This window comes from Bombina bombina, chromosome 3 (assembly GCF_027579735.1).
Source record: "Bombina bombina isolate aBomBom1 chromosome 3, aBomBom1.pri, whole genome shotgun sequence".
Taxonomy (NCBI): Eukaryota; Metazoa; Chordata; class Amphibia; order Anura; family Bombinatoridae; genus Bombina; species Bombina bombina.
In genome coordinates, this window is record NC_069501.1 from 489,457,716 (window position 1) to 489,480,302 (window position 22,587).

General features: G+C 40.8%; 1 protein-coding gene and 1 pseudogene across 5 annotated transcripts in view; both read left to right on the top strand.

Moving 5' to 3' along the window:
- DCAF6 (DDB1 and CUL4 associated factor 6) overlaps positions 1-22,587 on the top strand; it is an 863,174-nt gene that overhangs the window by 535,211 nt on the left and 305,376 nt on the right. For 4 of the 5 annotated variants that reach the window (XM_053706826.1, XM_053706829.1, XM_053706827.1 and 1 more), the window contains 2 exons: positions 10,714-10,957; positions 19,430-19,471. In XM_053706826.1, the coding sequence (XP_053562801.1) occupies positions 10,714-10,957; positions 19,430-19,471 (286 nt within the window). The remainder of the gene's footprint in view (positions 1-10,713; positions 10,958-19,429; positions 19,472-22,587) is intronic. The other variant, XM_053706828.1, reaches the window with a different exon arrangement.
- LOC128654824 (uncharacterized) lies at positions 196-314 on the top strand (annotated as a pseudogene).

Here is a 22,587-nt window from a genome sequence, read left to right on the forward strand (position 1 = left end):
GTTTGCACCACCCCAGTCAGACCTTTAGGTCTTGGGATATTGCAAATGTGTTTTTCTGGACAATATATAGTTCAGGTATCATCCTGACTTCGAGCTAACTCTTTTAAGAGATCTTGTCCAATCTTCTTTTCCAGGGATGGGAAATTAATCCGGAGAATAGTTCCCTTGTTCTATCCACAAGGGTAATTTATTTGGGACTACCGCCACAATACCCTGAATGCACCTGATTTCGTTTGATCTCGGAAGTTATGCAGGGTCAGGTCTGGTCAGTACCTGGATGGGAGACCACCTGGGAACACCAGGTGCGGTATGCTTGAACCTTTATTTAATGCTTTTTCTAGGAGATGTCTTTCAGAGGTCAGAAAATCAAGGATTTATTCCTTTTCCCCACTCTGCATTCTTCTGTCCGGCCAACAGTAAGTTTTAGTGGCCGGTGGATAGCTTAGCCATCTTGCAACCAGAAAGTTGGGAGTTTGGATTTAGCTGCAGTTGATTTTTCTTCACTTTTCTGTGACCCTGTGTATGGAGGGAATTGGTTTGATGGTATTCCATGGACATCATTCCTTTTGCTATTTTCCATGACATGGAGAACTTTCAGATCTGTCTTAAAGGATAGATTTAGATCAGATGACAAGAGACTTTCTTCGTAGTATTTTTTCAGGAGTATCTATCTCCGGGCGTGTGTTTCTGGAGCTATTCCTGGGTGATGTGAACACGGATGCCAACCTGCTGGGCTGGTAAACTGTCTGGGTCTTTAAGGATTATGGACTCGGAAGTGTCTGCTCTCCTCTTTAAACATCTTGGAGTTAAGAGCAATTTCTCCAACATTGGTGTGTCCGGTTCACGGCGTCATCCTTACTTGTGGGAATATCTCTTCCCCAACAGGAAATGGCAAAGAGTCCCAGCAATGCTGGCCATATAGTCCCTCCTAGGCTCCGCCCACCCCAGTCATTCTCTTTGCCGTTGCACAGGCAACATCTCCACGGAGATGGTTAAGAGTTTTTTGGTGTTTAAATGTAGTTTTTATTCTTCTATCAAGTGTTTGTTATTTTAAAATAGTGCTGGTATGTACTATTTACTCTGAAACAGAAAAGGATGAAGATTTCTGTTTGTGAGAGGAAGATGATTTTAGCAGACAGTAACTAAAATCGATTGCTGTTTCCACATAGGACTGTTGAGATGAAGTAACTTCAGTTGGGGGAAACAGTTAGCAGACTTTTCTGCTTAAGGTATGACTAGCCATATTTCTAACAAGACCATGTAATGCTGGAAGGCTGTCATTTCCCCTCATGGGGACCGGTAAGCCATTTTCTTAGTCAAACAAACAGAATAAAGGGCTTAATATGGGCTAAAAAACTGGTAGACATTTTTATGGGCTAAATCGATTGCTTTATTTGGGCATTTTATTCATATTTATGCTGACAATTTGCATTTATAAACTTGGGGAACGTTTATTAAACGGCAGGCACTATGTTAGACACCTTTTCCAGTCAGGGGGCCTTCCTAGTTGTAGACTGAGCCTCATTTTCGCGCCATTACTGCGCAGTTGTTTTTTGAGAGCAGGGCATGCAGATGCATGTGTGAGGATCTGAAATTTGCTGGAAAAGCTTCTAGAAGGCGTCAATTGGTATCGTATTCCCCTCTGGGCTTGGTTGGGTCTCAGCAAAAGCTATAGCTGGGACTGTATAGGGGTTAAATTTGTAAACGGCTCCAGTTCCGTTATTTTAAGGGTTAAAGCTCTGAAATTTGGTGTGCAATACTCTTAATGCTTTAAGACACTGTGGTGATTTTTGAACAATTCCTTCATACTTTTTCACATATTCAGTAATAAAGTGTTTTCTGTTTAAAATTTAAAGAGACAGTAACGGTTTTGTTTTAAAACGTTTTTTGTGCTTTGTTGACAAGTTTAAGCCTGTTTAACATGTCTGTGCCTTCAGATAAGCTATGTTCTATATGTATGAAAGCCAATGTGTCTCCCCATTTAAATTTATGTGATAATTGTGCCATAGCGTCCAAACAAAGTAAGGACAGTACTGCCACAGATAATGAAATTGCCCAAGATGATTCCTCAGATGAGGGGAGTAAACATGATACTACATCATCTCCTACTGTGTCTACACCAGTTTTGCCCACACAGGAGGCCCCTAGTACATCTAGTGCGCCAATGCTTATTACCATGCAACAATTAACGGCTGTAATGGATAACTCCATAGCAAATATTTTATCCAAAATGCCTACTTATCAGAGAAAGCGCGATTGCTCTGTTTTAAACACTGAAGAGCAGGAGGGCGCTGATGATAATTGTTCTGTCATACCCTCACGCCAATCTGAAGGGGCCATGAGGGAGGTTTTGTCAGATGGAGAAATTTCAGATTCAGGAAAAATTTCTCAACAAGCTGAACCTGATGTTGTGACATTTAAATTTAAATTAGAACATCTCCGCGCACTGCTTAAGGAGGTGTTATCTACTCTGGATGATTGTGACAACTTGGTCATTCCAGAGAAATTATGCAAGATGGACAAGTTCCTAGAGGTTCCGGTGCACCCCGACGCTTTTCCTATGCCCAAGCGGGTGACGGACATAGTAAATAAGGAGTGGGAAAAGCCCGGCATACCTTTTGTTTCCCCCCCCCCCCCCCTATATTTAAGAAATTATTTCCTATGGTCGACCCCAGAAAGGACTTATGGCAGACAGTCCCTAAGGTCGAGGGGGCAGTTTCTACTCTAAACAAACGCACTACTATTCCTATCGAAGATAGTTGTGCTTTCAAAGATCCTATGGATAAAAAATTGGAAGGTTTGCTTAAAAAGATTTTTGTACAGCAAGGTTACCTTCTACAACCCATTTCGTGCATTGTTCCTGTCACTACAGCAGCGTGGTTCTGGTTCGAGGAACTAGAAAAGTCGCTCAGTAGAGAGACTCCATATGAGGAGGTTATGGACAGAGTTCACGCACTTAAATTGGCTAACTCTTTTATTTTAGATGCCGCTTTGCAATTAGCTAGATTAGCGGCGAAAAATTCAGGGTTTGCTATCGTGGCGCGCAGAGCGCTTTGGCTAAAGTCTTGGTCAGCGGATGTGTCATCCAAGACAAAATTGCTTAACATCCCTTTCAAAGGTAAAACTCTATTTGGACCAGAATTGAAAGAGATTATTTCAGACATCACTGGGGGAAAGGGCCACGCCCTTCCACAAGATAGGCCTTTCAGGGCCAAAAATAAGTCTAATTTTCGTTCCTTTCGCAATTTCAGGAACGGACCGGCCTCTAATTCTGCATCCTCTAAGCAAGAGGGTAATGCCTCACAACCCAAACCAGCCTGGAAACCGATGCAAGGCTGGAACAAGGGTAAGCAGGCCAAGAAGCCTGCCGCTGCTAACAAAACAGCATGAAGGAGTAGCCCCCGATCCGGGACCGGATCTAGTGGGGGGCAGACTCTCTCTCTTTGCTCAGGCTTGGGCAAGAGATGTTCAGGATCCCTGGGCGCTAGAAATAGTTTCTCAAGGTTATCTCCTGGAATTCAGGGAACTACCCCCAAGGGGAAGGTTCCACATGTCTCACTTTTATTCCAATCTGTTCGTAGTTCCCACAAAAAAAAGGGAACTTTCAGACCAATTTTGGATTTGAAGATCCTAAACAAATTTCTCAGGGTACCATCGTTCAAGATGGAAACCATTCGAACGATTCTACCCACTATCCAGGAAAGTCAATTTATGACTACCGTGGATCTAAAGGATGCGTACCTACATATTCCTATCCACAAAGAACATCATCAGTTCCTAAGGTTCGCTTTTCTGGACAAGCATTACCAGTTTGTGGCCCTCCCATTCGGGTTAGCCACTGCTCCAAGGATTTTCACAAAGGTACTAGGGTCCCTTCTAGCGGTTCTAAGGGGCATTGCAGTAGTACCTTACTTGGACGACATTCTAATACAAGCGTCGTCCCTGTCAAAAGCAAAGGCTCATACAGACATCGTTCTGGCCTTTCTCAGATCACACGGATGGAAGGTGAACATAGAAAAAAGTTCTCTGTCTCCGTCGACAAGAGTTCCCTTCTTGGGAACAATAATAGATTCCTTAGAAATGAGGATTTTTCTGACAGAGGTCAGAAAATCAAAACTTCTAAGTTCTTGTCAAGTTCTTCATTCTGTTCCTCGTCCTTCCATAGCGCAGTGCATGGAAGTAGTAGGGTTGATGGTTGCAGCAATGGACATAGTTCCTTTTGCACGAATTCATCTAAGACCATTACAACTGTGCATGCTCAAACAGTGGAATGGGGACTATACAGACTTGTCTCCAATGATTCAAGTAGATCAGAAGACCAGAGATTCACTCCGTTGGTGGCTGACCCTGGGCCATCTGTCCCAGGGAATGAGCTTCCGCAGACCAGAGTGGGTCATTGTCACGACCGACGCCAGTCTAGTGGGCTGGGGCGCGGTCTGGGAATCCCTGAAAGCTCAGGGTCTATGGTCCCGATAAACATTCTGGAACTGAGAGCGATATTCAATGCTCTCAGGGCTTGGCCTCAACTAGCAAAGGCCAGATTCATAAGGTTCCAATCAGACAACATGACGACCGTTGCGTATATCAATCATCAGGGGGGAACAAGGAGTTCCCTGGCGATGAAAGAAGTGACCAAAATAATTCAATGGGCGGAGGATCACTCCTGCCACCTGTCTGCGATCCACATCCCAGGTGTGGAAAACTGGGAGGCGGATTTTCTGAGTCGTCAGACATTCCATCCGGGGGAGTGGGAACTCCATCCGGAGATCTTTGCCCAAATAACTCAATTATGGGGCATTCCAGACATGGATCTGATGGCGTCTCGTCAGAACTTCAAGGTTCCTTGCTACGGGTCCAGATCCATGGATCCCAAGGCGACTCTAGTAGATGCACTAGTAGCACCTTGGACCTTCAACCTAGCTTATGTATTTCCACCGTTTCCTCTCATTCCCAGGCTGGTAGCCAGGATCAATCAGGAGAGGGCCTCGGGGATCTTGATAGCTCCTGCGTGGCCACGCAGGACTTGGTATGCAGACCTGGTGAATATGTCATCGGTTCCACCATGGAAGCTACCTTTGAGACAGGACCTTCTTGTTCAGGGTCCATTCGAACATCCAAATCTGGTCTCCCTCCAGCTGACGGCTTGGAGATTGAACGCTTGATTCTATCGAAGCGTGGGTTTTCAGATTCTGTTATAGATACTCTGGTTCAGGCCAGAAAACCGGTAACTAGAAAGATTTACCATAAAATATGGAAAAGATATATCTGTTGGTGTGAATCCAAAGGATTCCCATGGAATAAGTTAAAAATTCCTAAGATTCTCTCCTTTCTACAAGAAGGTTTGGAGAAAGGATTATCTGCAAGTTCTCTAAAGGGACAGATCTCTGCTTTATCTGTCTTACTACACAAAAGACTGGCAGCTGTGCCAGATGTTCAAGCATTTGTTCAGGCTCTGGTTAGGATCAAGCCTGTTTACAGACCTTTGACTCCTCCCTGGAGTCTAAATCTAGTTCTTTCAGTTCTTAAAGGGGTTCCGTTTGAACCTTTACATTCCATAGATATTAAGTTACTATCTTGGAAAGTTTTGTTTTTGGTTGCAATCTCTTCTGCTAGAAGAGTTTCAGAGTTATCTGCTCTGCAGTGTTCTCCGCCCTATCTGGTGTTCCATGCAAATAAGGTGGTTTTGCGTACTAAGCCTGGTTTTCTTCCTAAGGTTGTTTCTAATAAAAATATTAACCAGGAGATAGTTGTACCTTCTTTATGTCCAGTTTCAAAGAAGGAACGTTTGTTACACAATTTGGACGTAGTCCGTGCTCTAAAATTCTATTTAGAGGCTACAAAGGATTTCAGACAAACATCTTCCTTGTTTGTTGTTTATCCTGGTAAAAGGAGAGGTCAAAAAGCGACTTCTACCTCTCTTTCCTTTTGGCTTAAAAGCATCATCCGATTGGCTTATGAGACTGCCGGACGGCAGCCTCCTGAAAGAATCACAGCTCACTCCACTAGGGCTGTGGCTTCCACATGGGCCTTCAAGAACGAGGCTTCTGTTGACCAGATATGTAAGGCAGCGACTTGGTCTTCACTGCACACTTTTGCCAAATTTTACAAATTTGATACTTTTGCTTCTTCGGGGGCTATTTTTGGGAGAAAGGTTTTGCAAGCTGTGGTGCCTTCCGTTTAGGTAACCTGATTTGCTCCCTCCCTTTATCCGTGTCCTAAAGCTTTGGTATTGGTTCCCACAAGTAAGGATGACGCCGTGGACCGGACACACCAATGTTGGAGAAAACAGAATTTATGCTTACCTGATAAATTACTTTTTCCAACGGTGTGTCCGGTCCACGGCCCGCCCTGGTTTTTTAATCAGGTCTGATGAATTATTTTCTCTAACTACAGTCACCACGGTACCATATGGTTTCTCCTATATATATTTCCTCCTGTCCGTCGGTCGAATGACTGGGGTGGGCGGAGCCTAGGAGGGACTATATGGCCAGCTTTGCTGGGACTCTTTGCCATTTCCTGTTGGGGAAGAGATATTCCCACAAGTAAGGATGACGCCGTGGACCGGACACACAGTTGGAGAAAGTAATTTATCAGGTAAGCATAAATTCTGTTTTGCATTGCTCTGAGGATTTGACCTCAGTTGTCCCTAGCTTGGTTCCAGTCAGACAATATCACCTCTAGGGTTTATATCAACCATTAGGGAGGAACTAGGTGTTCCTTAGCCATGTAGGAGGTGACTTGGATTGTCCAGTGGGAGGAAGCTCACATTTGCTGTCGGTCATCCACTTTTCAGGGGTGGACAATTGGGAGTCGGACTTCTAAACAGACTGATAATTCATACTGGGGAGTGAGCATTTCCACCCAGAAGTGTTCTCTAGGTAGACCCTCACATGGGGGGTTTCAGGAGTTGGCTTCTGTGGGCATTTCGACAGAACACCAAGTTTTGAAGGTTCGGTTTATGGTCATGTGATCCGCAGACTGTCCTGATAGATGTTCGGACGTTTTTCTTGGATTTTAGTCTTGCATACCTTTTTCTTCTGTTTGTTCTCTTTCCACGAGTCATTACTCATATTTTCAGATGAGAGCGGCAGTGATTTTATTAGCCCCTGCGTGGCCTTGCAAGATCTGGTATGTAGACCTAGTGGAAATGTTGTCTCTCCACCTTCGAGACTACCTCTGAGGAAGGACTTCTGATTCTTTGTCTTTTCCTTCATCTAAATTTCTGAAGCTGACTGCCTGAAGATTGGACGCTTAGTTTTGTCTAAGCATGGGTTTTTCTGAATTTTTTTATCCTTTCTCCAGGGTAGTCTGGAGAAGGATTTGTCAGTTTTCTGCATTGTTTTATGTTTGCTACATAAGCATCTGGTGGACGTACAAGATGTGCAATCTTTTTGTCAGGCACTGGTCTACATCAGGCCTGTGTTTAAGTCGGTTGCTCCCCCTTAGGGTTTTGCCCTTGTTCTTAAAGTTTTGCAGTAGGCTCTGTTTGAGCTTTTACTTTCCAAAGATATTAACTTGTTATTTTGGAAGGTTTTGTTTCTCATTGCTATCTTTTCTGCTTGGAGAGTCTCTGAGCTCTCAGTTTTGCAGTGTGATTCACCTTATCTTATCTAGTAAATGCAGTTAAGGCAGTTAGTCGTACTAGTTAGGTTTTCTTCCTAAGTGGTTTTGGATAGATATATAAATCAGAAAATTGTTGTTCCTTCTTTGTGTTCTTATCTTTCTTCTCATAAGTAACATTTGTCGCACAACTTTGATGTTGTGCGTGCTTTTATTTTCTATCTACAGGCGACTAAGAATTGTCGCCAGTTTGCTGTTTGTTTTTCTGGGAAACATATAGGTCAGAGAGCTTCAACTACTTCTCTTTCTCTTTGGTTGAGTAGTATAATGCGTTTGGTTTATGAGACTGCTGGACAGCAGCCTCCTGAGAGAATTTCAGCTCATTTCACTAGGGCTGTCCCTTCTTCTTGGGCTTTCAAGAAGGAAGTTTCTGTAGAACAGATTTGCAAGGTTGCAACTTGGTCCTCAGCTGAGACTTCTTTTGGGAGAAAGGTTCTTCATACAGTGGTGCCTTCTGTTTCTGTTTAGGTTACCTGTCTTGTCCCTCCCTAATCATTTGTGTCCTCTAGCTTGGGTATTGGTTCCCACTAGTAATTGATGATTCCGTGGACTCACCATATTTTAGGAAAGAAAACATAATTTATGCTTACCTGATAAATTTATTTATTTCCGGATATGGTGAGTCCATGGCCCACTCTTTATTTTAAGACAGTTATTTTTAACTAAAACCTCTCAGGCACCTCTACACCTTTGTGTTATCATCTTTTTCCATTTTCCCTTTGGCTGAATTACTGGAGGTAATGGGTAAGGGAAGTGACTTATATGGCAGCTTTGCTGTGGTGCTCTTTGCCTCCTCCTGCTGGCCAGGAGTGATATTCCCACTAGTAATTGATGATTCCGTGGGCTCACCATATCCGGAAATAAATAAATTTATCAGGTAAGCATAAATTATGTTTTTTAATATGCACTAATAAAAACAGTTTTTAGCCTTTCACCTCAGGAGTGCTTGGATACTTGTTTAACCCCTTAATGACCACAGCACTTTTCCATTTTCTGTCCGTTTGGGACCAAGGCTATTTTTACATTTTTGCGGTGTTTGTGTTTAGCTGTAATTTTCCTCTTACTCATTTACTGTACCCACACATATTATATACCGTTCTTCTCGCCATTAAATGGACATTCTAAAGATACCATTATTTTCATCATATCTTATCATTTACTATAAAAAAAAATATGAGGAAAAAATTGAAAAAAACACACTTTTTCTAACTTTGACCCCCAAAATCTGTTACATATCTACAACCACCAAAAAACATCCATGCTAAATAGTTTCTAAATTTTGTCCTGAGTTTAGAATTACCAAATGTTTACATGTTCTTTGCTTTTTTTGTAAGTTATAGGGCCATAAATACAAGTAGCACATTGCTATTTCCAAACCATTTTTTTTTTTTCAAAATTAGCGCTAGTTACATTAGAACACTAATATCTTTCAGGAATCTCTGAATATCCGTTGACATATATATTTTTTTTTATTAGACAACCCAAAGTATTGATCTAGGCTCATTTTGGTATATTTCATGCCACCATTTTACCGCCAAATGCGATCAAATACAAAAAATCGTTCACTTTTTCACAAATTTTTTCACAAAGTTTTGGTTTCTCACTGAAATTATTTACAAACAGCTTGTGCAATTATGGCATAAATGGTTGTAAATTCTTCTCTGGGATCCCCTTTGTTCAGAAATAGCAGACATATATGGCTTTGGTGTTGCTTTTTGGTAATTAGAAGGCCGCTAAATGCCACTGCGCACCACACGTGTATTATGCCCAGCAGTGAAAGGGTTAATTAGGGAGCATGTAGGGAGCTTTTTGGGGTAATTTTAGCTTTAGTGTAGTAGACAACCCCAACTATTGATCTAGGCCCATTTTGGTATATTTCATGCCACCATTTCACCGCCAAATGCGATCAAATTAAAAAAAAACGTTAAATTTTTCACAATTTTAGGTTTCTCACTGAAATCATTTACAAACCGCTTTTGCAATTATGGCACAAATGGTTGTAAATGCTTCACTGGGATTCAGCAATAGCAGACATATATGTCTTTGGCATTGCTTTTTGGTAATTAGAAGGCCGCTAAATGCCGCTGCGCACCACACGTGTATTATGCCCAGCAGTGCAGGGGTTAATTAGGGAGCTTGTAGGGTTAATTTTAGCTTTAGTGTAGTGTAGTAGACAACCCAAAGTATTGATCTACGCCCATTTTGGTATATTTCATGCCACCATTTCACCGCCAAATGCGATCAAATAAAAAAAAAAGTTCCCTTTTTCACAAACTTTAGGTTTCTCACTGAAATTATTTACAAACAGCTTGTGCAATTATGGCACAAATGGTTGTAAATGCTTCTCTGTGATCCCCTTTGTTCAGAAATAGCAGACATATATGGCTTTGGTGTTGTTTTTTGGTAATTAGAAGGCCGCTAAATGCCACTGCGCACAACATGTGAATTATGCCCAGCAGTGAAGGGGTTAATTAGGTAGCTTGTATGGAGCTTGCAGGGTTAATTTTAGATTTAGTGTAGAGCTCAGCCTCCCACCTGAAACATCGGACCTCCTGATCCCTCCCAAACAGCTCTCTTCCCTCCCCCACCCCACAATTGTCCCCGCCAAAAATCCCTTTTTTTTGTAGTGTAGCTCCCCCCCCCCACACCCAAGACCAACCCCCCACCCCTCCAAGATCCCTTTGATTATTGTTTTATTTTTTAAGTATGCCCTTTTCCCCCACATATGAACTTTTCTGTAGTATAACTGTTCCCACCCGCTCCCGCCCCTGCATGCGCCCACCCGCCGCCCCCGTTGGCTCCGCCCCCGATCCTGCCACCTTACACCGGCTCAGGATCGCTTCCAACTGCTTTCCACACCGAGGACGTGCAGGGTATGTCCTCAGGCGTTAACTGCCTTTTTTTTGAGGACGTACCCTGCACGTCCAAGAGTATGAAGAAAAATTGATAATAGGAGTAAATTAGAAAGTTGCTTAAAATTGCATGCTCTATCTGAATCACAAAAGAAAATGTTTGGGTTCAGTGTCCCTTTAAATGACTCGGTTACTAGTCGCTGATCTAATCATTTATGACTTCTTTTTTTTAATCATACAGGCACATCTGAACAAACACCAAGCCAGGAAAGGGAAAAAGCTGTGAGCAGTGATTTGGAAATGGAACAAAATAATCCACAGAAAGAGTCTGATGCTCAGAATGTTGAAACCAAAAGAGAGGAACATGCAGAAACATCTGAAAATCCTACTCCAGTTCAGCCATCTTCTATGAGCTCTGCTGGTCAAGAAATAGACAGTGATGATGATACCGTTCGTTTTCCAAGAGCTCAGTCATCACAAAATAGGTTTGTTTTCTTCACATGTGTAGGTGAAAAATAATCCGGTCAATATTGTTTTGGTCATATGTGACATAGGGCCCGATCAAAAACTGGAGAATGGGGAGAAGTCACACAACATCTTTGGGACTTTTTAGACCTTATATTGTAATTAAAAAGTCTCTCCTTCAAATACAGAACTGTGCATAGTGAGATAAACATCTCTCAAGGTGAAATGTGAGCTTGTAAAATGATTTGAGGGGCCTTTCCGTAATGACGAGATCATATAGCCTGAGAGGAGAACCTTAGATTATCGGGCCCAAAGTAAAGCCCTAAGCATTTCTTGTACTAAACAATTAGAACTTCATTTAAAATAAAACCCTACAAATGGGCATAAAATGGACCAAAAATGGTAATCATCTTTCTTGACCCATTTTGAAATGAGTATGTAGCTAGTTTTGTCAAGTAATCGTTTCAATACTTTTGAAGACTTTTTTTTTAGTTTTTTTGTGTGGCCATTCTAATAGTAATGTGTAAGAGGTCATGCTGAACTATCCTAAACCACATGGGTTTAAGTCCCCATGAGCATATTTAAATTAGAATTTGTACTTTCTCTGTGATTATGGAGTGGGGAGCACTAGGAATGTTTTTACTACATTATTATTTTTTAGTAATAATATGTAATGTTTAAAGGACCACTCAAGGCAGTAGAATTGCATAATTAACAAGTGCATAATTAAGACAATGATTTAGCACCTACTCTGAATTTCAAATAAGCAGTAGTCTCCCCAGTAGATTTGCTTCCTAAGATAGGGAGAGTCCACGTCTTCATTCCTTACTGTTGGGAAATACATCACCTGGCCACCAGAAGGAGGCAAAGACACCCCAGCCAAAGGCTTAAATATCCCTTCCACTTCCTCATTACCCCAGTCATTATTTGCCTTTCGTCACATAAGGAGGTGGCATAAAAGTGTCAGAAGATTCAGAGAGTCCTGAAAAAAGGGTATCTGCCCTTCAAGTTAGGACTGGAGTTGTAAGTAGTCATGTCAACTCAGTGAGAGTATTCATGAAAGTTAGAGTCTGGAAATGCAGGGAAAGTTTTTCTGTGATACCATCCAGACTACGGCTAACAGCTCCTAAGCAATCAGTGTTGACGAGTTTCACTGCCTGCTTTCTCTCACTCAAGTCCATGTCAGGAGCGCTGCTATAAGACTGTCACACTTGAGAGGCTGTGTTCTGTTCCACAGCATGGATCCTGGAGGTAAGATTGTTTCAATTTTTACACACAAAACGCTACAACAGGGTCACAGTGTGGCTCCTTTATACCTTAATAGGATCCAGGGTTAATATCCTCTGAAGGGGGTTTATTGAACAGTTGGGGTTAATTAATCAGTGTATTAATTATTTACATGCTGCTTTGTGTGATTTTTTTTCCTGGGCTGATAGACTGTGTGTTTTTGGCTGGAGCAAACAGGTTTCACTTTTAAGTTTCGCCAAAGACAGGGGACAGCTATGGGGGCAAAGTTTGCCTCTACCTACGCCAATTTATATCTTGGCTAGTGGGAGCTGTCCCGTGTCTTTGGCGACATTAATCCCTTCAGAGATTGCATTAAATATTATGGTCGCTATAGCGACTATTTGGTGTTCATTTTTGAGGGAGATAATACAATGATTAACAACTTTTACTCCTATCTCTCTACTAATGACTTTGTGTTCCATAATGAACTTCACATTTAAGAGAGTATGCCCTTTTTGGACGTGATATTAAAGTCCAATTTAGCAAATAATATGATAGAAGTAGAACTATACAGGAAGAAAATAGCAGGCAATACGTTGTTAAAAGCTAACTCTTGTCACCCTAGACGTGTTATTCGTGCCATACCAAGGTGCAGTATATGTGCACTAAAAGAAATTGCACCACAGAGAAATCTTATGAATCACACTGTAGAGAAACAGAAAGATTTCTAAAAAGAGGATACTCCGCTCATCAGATAGCAAAAAATGAGATTGACTCAATGGATAGAAGAAACCTTTTTAAATCTGATAGTAACAAGACTAGCAGGGGTAATGATTTTCAGAAAAAAAAATTCTTCATTACCACGTATAGTAAAGAACAGAGTCTAAATTGTGAGATAGTTAAGAAAGCACTTCCTATTTTGAAGGTTGATGATACATTGTGTAAAATCATAGAGAATGGGTGTCAATTTGTCACTAGGAGGTCTAAGACACTATCAAACATACTTTCTCCTTCTATGCTACCAAGTAATAAAGTTGATAATTGGTTGACACCTAAAAAAGGTTTCTTTAGGTTTGGGAGTAGAAGGTGCAAATCGTGCACCCATGCTATTTTTGGTGATGTTTTTTCCTCCTTTGACGAAAGGAAACGTATAAGATCAACAATACACGATTTGTAATATATTTGCTAACATGTAAACTTTGTAATATGAAGTATGTGGGTCAAACGACTCGACCCCTAAAGATGAGGTTTTTGGAACACTTGCGTTCAATTGGAGACATTGAATCTGATACTCCAGTTGCTTTTCATTTTCGCAATCACTATTATGGTGCCAGTAAATTTTTGCAATTCTAGGGCATACAACATATAGCCAGACATGCTAGAGGTGGCAATAGATTAAAAACACTCAGCCAGAAAGAAGTATACTGGATATATCAGTTGGGGTCTAGGGTTCCCAATGGCTTAAATTCAGATTGGGACGTTAAGTTGTATGTGGAATAATCTTAATAGTGATTTTTTTGAATGGTGTTTGATCTTATTCCTGAGCTAGAAAGGAATTCAATTTCTTACATGGATTCTGATACCATTAAGTATTAAATCGAAAATCAATATTAAAATTATCATCAACATGATATACTGTTAAAATGTACAAAGTGACTTGCATTCGCTGTGAATCTGTAATTGTATCATTTTGGTCATTTGGTTAGTATTCAATAAGATATGATGTTTGTATATACTAGGTAGATTAGCTATATATTAGTAAATTTCTAACAGTGTCACAAGTCTGTGTTAAACGTTCTATAGGGCAAGTAATGTGTTGTGACAAATATGACTCTGTGAAATAGTTGTACTAAGCTATTCACTCATATTGTTAAAGCATGTGTTCACTCTGATTACGTTAGGCAGACACCTGTCCTTTCCCCTTTAAATAGGGGTTTGTATCAGTATGCCACATGGGTCATTGAGAAAGTGTGACCATACGAAACGCGTTTGACCTTTTTTCCTTGTAACCAATTTTTAACTTCAAGCTTCAATAAAGCCTATTTTTTATGGCATTTACCTGGCATTCTTAATTTCACACCCAAAGATGATTAGTGCTCTTCGTACTGGTATTCTGTTTTTCAGTTTTACGTTTCACTTTCGTTTTTGAAAGTATTGCACAGCTCCTATTACTTGCTGTACTTGTAATAATAAGTGAAGTACTGTCTTGCACTCCATGTGACTGGGTGTGATCTGTGTTTATTTCCTCCATTCCGGCTTGAACCTGAGGAGAGCGTTTCCTCTGTTAACTGTCTGGGTCTAGGAGGTGGTGAGTGCCCCAGCCATTGGGAGTATAAAGGTGCAGTTTTCTATAATAATAAAAAAGTTTTTATTGGTGTCCTCCTGTGGGTATAACCTGAGCTATGGAGGTCTCTGATATGTTAGAAGGTACTCCTTCTGTACTAAATCATACCTGTTTATATTGTGAGGAGGACTTGGTTTTCCCGCCCACTCAATTATGTTCTACCCACTCAATTATGTTCTACATGCCTTAACACAGTTTTATAAAGTCTAAGAAGGGAGACAAGCCTGCTAAGGCTCTTAGTCCCTCTGAGCCGTCTACCTCTCAGGGCTCAGCATCCCGTGAGATTACTACCCTTGCTACATTATCCACTCCACATGCAGCTCCCCGTAGCACATCTAATCCTCCATCCGGAGGGGGCCTTCTTCCTGCGGACTTTGCCGCGCAGTTACAAACGGCGGTGTCTGCGGCCCTCCGTGCATTACCTCGCTCTAACAAATGCAAGAGAAAAGTTAAACATAGCTCTCCTGACCCGGAGTCATCTAAATATTTATCGGATTTAGCTATTATGTCCCATTTATCCGATGATGAGTTAACCTCTGTAGCTTCAGAGGGTGAACTTTCTGGATCGGAGTCCTTAGCGTCTAAGCCTCCTGCTGTGGAGGAACCGTCCTTTAGATTTAAAATTGAGCACTTGCGTTTTTTATTAAAGGAGGTTCTGTCTACGTTAGAGGTTCCAGAGGCCGCGCTGCCTGATGAACCTTTGATACCTAAATTAGACAGAGTTTACGAAGACAGGAAAGTTCCTTTGACTTTTCCTGTGCCGGTTAAGATGGTAAACATTATTAAGAACAAATGGGAAAGAATTGGTTCTCGTCTACTTTTAAAAAGTTGTTCCCGGACTCTCAACTGGATTTGTGGGGCTCCATTCCGAAGGTGGATGGTGCTATCTCTACGCTTGCTAAATGTACTACTATACCTCTTAAAGGATAGCTCTTCGTTCAGAGAGCCGATGGATAAGAAAATGGAAACCTTTCTGAGAAAGATGTTTCAACATACAGGATTTTTGTTTCAACCGGCGGCTGCATTGGTGCGACTCTTTGTCGGAACTCACTGAGGTGGAGTCTCCCCTCGAGGATATTCAAGGCAGAATTAAAGCTCTGAGAATTGCTAATTCTTTTATCTGTGGTGCAAACATGCAAATTATTCGCCTATAATTCGCTCTGGTTGAAGTCTTGGTCTGCGGATATGACTTCTAAGTCCAGACTCCTTTCTTTTCCTTTCAATGGAAAGATTTTATTTGGTCCAGGCCTGGACTCCATTATTTCTACGGTTACCGGAGGCAAGGGTGCCTTCCTACCGCAAAATAAGAAGTACAAGTCTAAGGGACGACAATCTTCTAATTTTCGTTCCTTTCGTTCTGACAAATCCCAACGACAACAATCCTCCTTCAAGCCCAAGCAACCCAAGAGTACTTGGAAGCCGGCTCAGTCCTGGAATAAATCCAAACAGAATAAGAAGCCCGCCGAAAACAAATCTGCATAAAGGGGCAGCCCCCGATCCGGGATCTGATCATGTAGGGGGCAGACAGTCTCTTTTTTCAGACGCCTGGTTCAAGGACGTACAGGATCCGTGGGTCCTGGAGGTGGTATCTCAGGGATACAAGATAGGCTTCAAATCTCACCCGCCAAGGGGCAGATTCCTTCTCTCAAATCTGTCTACCAAACCAGAAAAGAGGGATGCGTTCTATGGTGCGTTCAGGATCTATCCTCCTTAGGAGTTGTTGTCCTGGGGCCTATCGAAGAAAGAGGTTTGGGGTTTTATTCAAAACTTTTCATGGTCCCAAAGAAGGAGGGAACTTTTTGCTCCCAATTCTGGACCTAAAGTGCTTTAACAAATTTCTCGATGTCCCTTCATTTAGGATGGAGACGATAAGGTCCATCCTTCCTTTAATTCAGAAAGGCTATTTTATGACCACTATAGATCTGAAGGACGCTTACCTTCATGTTCCAATCCACAGGGAACACGTTCCGTTCCTGAGGTTTGTATTCCTGGACCAGTACTTATTGCCCTTCTGTTTGGCCTAGCTACTACTCCAAGAATCTTTACAAAAGTTCTGGGTGCTCTTCTAGCCGTTGCCAGGACTTACTTGGATGATATTCTGGTGCAATCACCATCCTTTTATCTTGCAGAAGAATTCTCTGAGTCCCTTCTCAGTCTTCTTTGATCACATGGATGGAAGATAAACTTGGAAAAGAGTTCTCTTATCCCAAGTACCAAGGTGGAATTCCTGGGTACTATAATAGACTCCATATCCATGAGGATATTTCTAACAGACTAGAGACATTGCAAGCTAACTTCGGCATGTCTTGCCCTCCAGACCTCCTTGAGTCCCTCTGTGGCTCAGTGTATGGAGGTGATTGGACTCATGGTGTCCTGCATGGACATCATTCCTTTTGCCAAGTTCCGTCTCAGACCTTTACAACTGTGCATGCTGAGGCAGTGGAACGGCGATCATTCAGATCTGTCTCAACAGATTGTATTAGACAGCCGGTCGAGTGCTTCTTAAGACCATCTTGGGATATTGTGACTAGGGACGCAAGCCTATCCGGATGGGGAGCTGTTTGTGGTGTCAGGAAGGCACAGGGGTTATGGACTTAGGAGGAGTCCTCCCTCCCAATCAATATTTTTGAACTACAGGCAATCTTCAAGGCATTGAAAGCTTGGCCACTTCTGGGTTCGTCCCAGTTTATCAGATTCCAATCAGACAATATAACCTTGGTGGCTTACATCAACCATCAGGGGGGAATGAGAAGTTCCTTGGCGATGAAGGAAGTATTTCAGTATTTTCAGATGTTCGCTTTCAGCGATTCACATTCCAGGTTTGAACTGGGAGGCAGATTTTCTCAGCAGGCAATCCTTCCATCCAGGGGAATGGTCTCTCCATCCCGAGGTGTTTGCAGAGATATGCAGCAAGTGGGGGACGCCGGAGATAGATCTCATGGCGCCCCGTCTCAATACCAAGCTACCCAGGTACGGGTCGTGGGATCCCCAAGCGGATCTAATAGATGCACTAGCAGTGCCCTGGAGGTTCAAACTCATATATATTTTTCCTCCATTACCGCTTCTTCCTCGAGTGGTGACCCGCATCAAGCAGGAGTGGGTATCAGTAATCCTGATTGCTCCATCTTGGCCACAAAGGAAGTGGTTTGCAGATCTAGTGGGGATGTCCTCATCTCCTCTGTGGAAGTTACCTTGTCGCAGAGACCTGCTTATTTAAGGTCCATTTGTTCATCAAAATCTAGATTCTCTGAGGCTGACTGTGTAGAGATTGAATGCTTAGTCTTAGCCAAGAGAGGTTTCTCTGGGAAGTGTCATTGATACTCTTATTCAAGCTCGTGAACCAGTTACTCAGCGTATCTACCACAAGGTGTGGAGGACCTACTTATTCTGGTGTGAAGAGTGTGGTTTTTCCTGGCACAGAGTTAAGGTAGGGATGATCTTATCTTTTCTCCAGGATGGGCTGGAGAAGGGCCTTTCTGCTATGTCCCTGGGGAGACAGATTTCGGCCCTGTCGGTTTTATTGCACAAGAGACTGACTGAGCTTCCAGACATGCAAGTCCTTTGTTAAGGCTCTTATTAGGATCAGACCTGTGTTTAGATCTGGGAACCTCCTTGGACCCTAAATCTTGTTCTTCGGGTTTTTCACCATGTTCCTTTTGAGCCTCTGCATTCCGTTGACATTAAACTGTTATCTTGGAAGGTTCTGTTTTTATTGGCTATTGCCTTTGCGCACAGAGTTTCTGAGATCTCTGCTTTGCAATGTGAGCCCCCTTATCTTATTTTTCATGCAGATATGGCAGTTTTACTTACTAAATTAGATTTTCTTCCTAAAGGTTGTGTCAGATCGCAACATCTATCAGAAGATTGTGGTTTCTTCCTTGTGTCCCAATCCTTCTGCATCGAAGAAACGCTTACTTTACAATTTGGATGTGGTTCGCGCCTTGAAGTTCTATCTTCAGGCTACTAAGGAGTTTAGACAATCTTCCTCTTTGTTTGTGGTCTATTCGGGGAAGCGTAAGGGGCAGAAGGCTACTTCGACTTCCCTATCTTTTTGGTTAAGTAATGTCATTCGCTTAGCTTAAGAGACAGCGGGACATCTTCCTCCTTAGAGGATAACGGCTCATTCCACTAGAGCAGTGGCTTCCTCTTGGTCCTTTAAGAACGAGGCCTCTATGGATCAAATTTGTAAGGTGACTACCTGGTCTTCCTTAAAGAAAAGTTTTTGCAGGCTGTGGTGCCCTCAGAATAGGGTCTGCCTCTTCCTTTTTGTTCCCTCCTGTTATTCAGTCAGTGTCCTCTGCAGCTAAGGTATAGTTTTCCCAACAGTAAGGAATAAAGCCATGGACTCTCCCTATCTTAGGAAGGAAAATATAATTTATGCTTACCAGATAAATTCCTTTCCTTCTGAATAGGGAGAGTCCACGGCCCCCGCATGTTTTTTCTTGTCTATGGGCGGTCCCCCTATTATTTATTTTATTCTTCTGGCACCATTTATAACCTAATGTTTCTCCTACTTTTCCTTGTTCCCTCAACATAATGATTGGGGTAATGAGGAAGTGGGAGGGATATTAAAGCCTTTGGCTGGGGTGTTTTTGCCCCTCCTGGTGGCCAGGTGTTGTATTTCCCAACAGTAAAGAATGACTGGTAAGCATAAATTATGTTTTTGTAATTTAATTCAAATGTAATAATCATTATTCATAATGTTGAGTATTTAGATAGTGTTTAAGTGTCTGTTTAAGATTACTGTATGTAGAGACATCCAATGAGATGAGATGCCCCTACGTCACATGACATGAGATTATAATTAGTACGACTGACAAGTTTTTTTTTTAAATACAGACATAAGGTAACAGTGAGTGATTTGTATGGGGAAAGAAATGTTAGGAAAATGGTCATTGTTTTATTTTTTTCACTTTATCAGATTAGATGTTGCAGCACCATCTGTAAGTGATAGATTAATGAGGTAATTATATTTCTGATATCCCCTTCTACTAATTTGGAAATTTACAACAAAGAGAGATCTTTACTGCAGTTCACCATCTTTTTAACCAAACTGTCCAGACGATGCCAGTGTCCCAAACACACTGAATCAGTTGAATTTGTAGATTGTAGATAGGTTCTAAAAGTGGTATTATTTTGATAGCTCAATTTTTTCGTAGAGAAACACCATCATCAGATATTATCATCAAATACATAGTTGGTTTTATTTTGAAGCTCATTTATAAAAACTTGCTATCATTATTTCTAAACTCATTTTAAATATTTATAATGTTCTCTTTCTTTAAAGGGACATGGTGCCCAATTTTCTTTCTTTCATGTTTTATATAAAACATACAATTTTAAACAAGTTACCAATTTACTTCTGTTTTCATATTCACTTAAAGGGACAATCTACATCAGAATTTTTATTGTTTAAAAAGATAGATAATCCTATTATTCATTCCTGAGTTTTGTATAATCAACAGAGTTATATTAATACTCTTTTTACCTCTGTGATTACCTTGTATCTAAGCCTCTGCAGACTGCCCCCTTATTTCAGTTCGTTTGACAGACTTGCATTTTAGCCAATCAGTGCTGACTCCTAGGTAACTCCACGTGCGTGAGCACAATGTTATCTATATAGCACACATGAACTAATGCACTCTATTTGTGACAAACTGTCAAAAAGCATTTAGAGGCAGCCTTCAAGGGCTAAGAAATTAGCATATGATCCCACCTAGGTTTAGTTTTCAACTAATAATACCGAGAAGAAAGCTAATTTAATGATAAAAGAAAATTGGAAATCTTAATTTTTGACTAAACTGTTTCTTTAAAGGACCAGTCAACACAGTAGATTTGCATAACCAACAAATGCACGATAACAAGACAATGCAATAGTACTTAGTCTGAACTTCAAATGAATAGTAGATTTTTTTTCTGACAATTTTAAAAGTTATGTCTATTTCCACTCCCTCTGTACCATGTGACAGCCATCAGCCAATCACAAATGCATACACGTACCATGTGACAGCCATCAGCCAATCACAAATGCAAATACGCTTATTCTGTGAATTCTTGCACATGCTCAGTAGGAGCTGGTGACTAAAACAAAGTGCAAAGTCTTTTTATATTTAAACTTTTTGAATGGAAGTAAATTGGAAAGTTGTTTAAAATTGCATGCTCTATCTGAATAATGAAAGTTTAATTTTGACTTGAGTGTCACTTTAATTCTCTTGGTTTCATTTGTAGGAGTAGCAATGCACTACTGGGAACTAGTAGAAACCTTTGGTGGAGCCAATGACAAGAAGCATATATGTATAGCTACAAATCCGCAGCTAGTTTTTAGTAGTGCATTGCTGCTCCTGAGCCTACCTAGGTATGCTTTTCAACAACAGATACCAAGAGCACAAGGCAAATTAGGAAAAGTTAATTGAAAAGTTTAAAATTGCTTTTCTATCTGAATCATGAAAGCTTAATTTTGATTTTACTGCCTCTACTACTGTGTTAGAAACAGTAAGGTACAATACTGTCTGTTAATCCTTAGGTCCTGCAGTAATCTGATGAACCTTCAAAATATGTGGCAGTTATTTTTTTGGAAAGGTGCTATACCCCAAGGCAGAACATGCTGTGATCTGAGATGTCATCACAGAAAATGCAGCATGTCTGCAGAAAGAATGGGACACATGCAGGAACTGTTAAGCACTTTGACTTTGCAGTGCTGCTCCACATCATGCTGTTATCTTTAAACAGTGCTTTGCCCTGGCTGCACTATATAGTTTTCCTTATCAGAGTTCAACCACAGCAAAGCACTGTTTGAAGAACAGTCAAATATGGGGCAGTGCTGCAAAGCAGCAGCGCATTAATTGATGACTGGCTCTCAGGGATTTTTTTCACCCACAGCTCTAGTCTTTTCCATGTTAGACCAAGAGGAAAGGACAGAAATTTATTCAAAAGAGACTTTTTAAAAATATAATTTCTTTTTTTTTTTTTTTCTCTGCAGCTATTTTGCAATACATTTTTCAGCTGCTACAATAAATTATAAAAAAACATTAAAATAAACATTGCTTTATTCTCCAGTTAATCAATCAATGCATTGCAATTGAGCTGGTGCTTAAGTGTAACTGGCTAATTTAAAATAGTATTTCAAAATGACCTGCAGAAAATTTTGACTAAAAACGTAATCGCAGAAAGTGGAAAAAAAAGTTCTGCCTCTGGGGTGCTATATCAAAATAAACACCGTTCCATGTTAGATTTTCAATATACATGTCGAGATTATTTTCTTTTAGAATACATCCAGCCTTGTGTAGCATAGCAAATTTAGATGCCGTATGGCTTGAAATTTGTAACATTATTTTTTACAGCTTTTTGTATGGTATTTGTCTTTTTACAAATCTAGTTAGCAAGTTAGAGAAAATGCATACATTTTGAAATTGTAATGGTGATGTTTAGAATACTGGCAAAATCTGCATTTGTGTGATCTGATCAGTTTTTCTTACGTTTGCTTTTTTTTATATTAATCCTCACGTGTTTGAACTAAACATTGTGCATTTTATGTATTACAGGCTAAACTTGATGCATGTTCTAAATAGTAATTACATTTACTATAACTTCAATAACATAAATATGTTTTGTTTTGCATGTGCACTGTAATTGGGTTATTTGTAATTTATAATAATTTCAAATGTACTTCTTAATTTAAACTATTATATGGAAGACATTAGCTAAAGATGAATGTAGATTGTGTCCAAGTTTCTTATAAGATATTTCTGCACCTCTAAAGATCTGATTTTGAGCCCCTGTTTCTGATTAAAAGGAGTGATACTTTCAATTTGAAGAATTTGCCCATGTTTAGAACTGTTCTAGGGCACATTTCAGACAGACTAGTTGACAAGTATCTTTCTGAGGCTGATCACCAAGATTTTAGCAAGTTGTGCATAGTTAAATGTAAATGAAATGTCTAAAAATAACATTATCTCTCACCATGTTGGGATTGTGGAGTGGTTGTAGATAGTGTTGTAAGGTGCTAGGAACATTGAGAACAGAATATTTTAGGTTTGAAGCATGCTGCGTATTCTTTAAATTAGGTTTAGCTGCAATCTT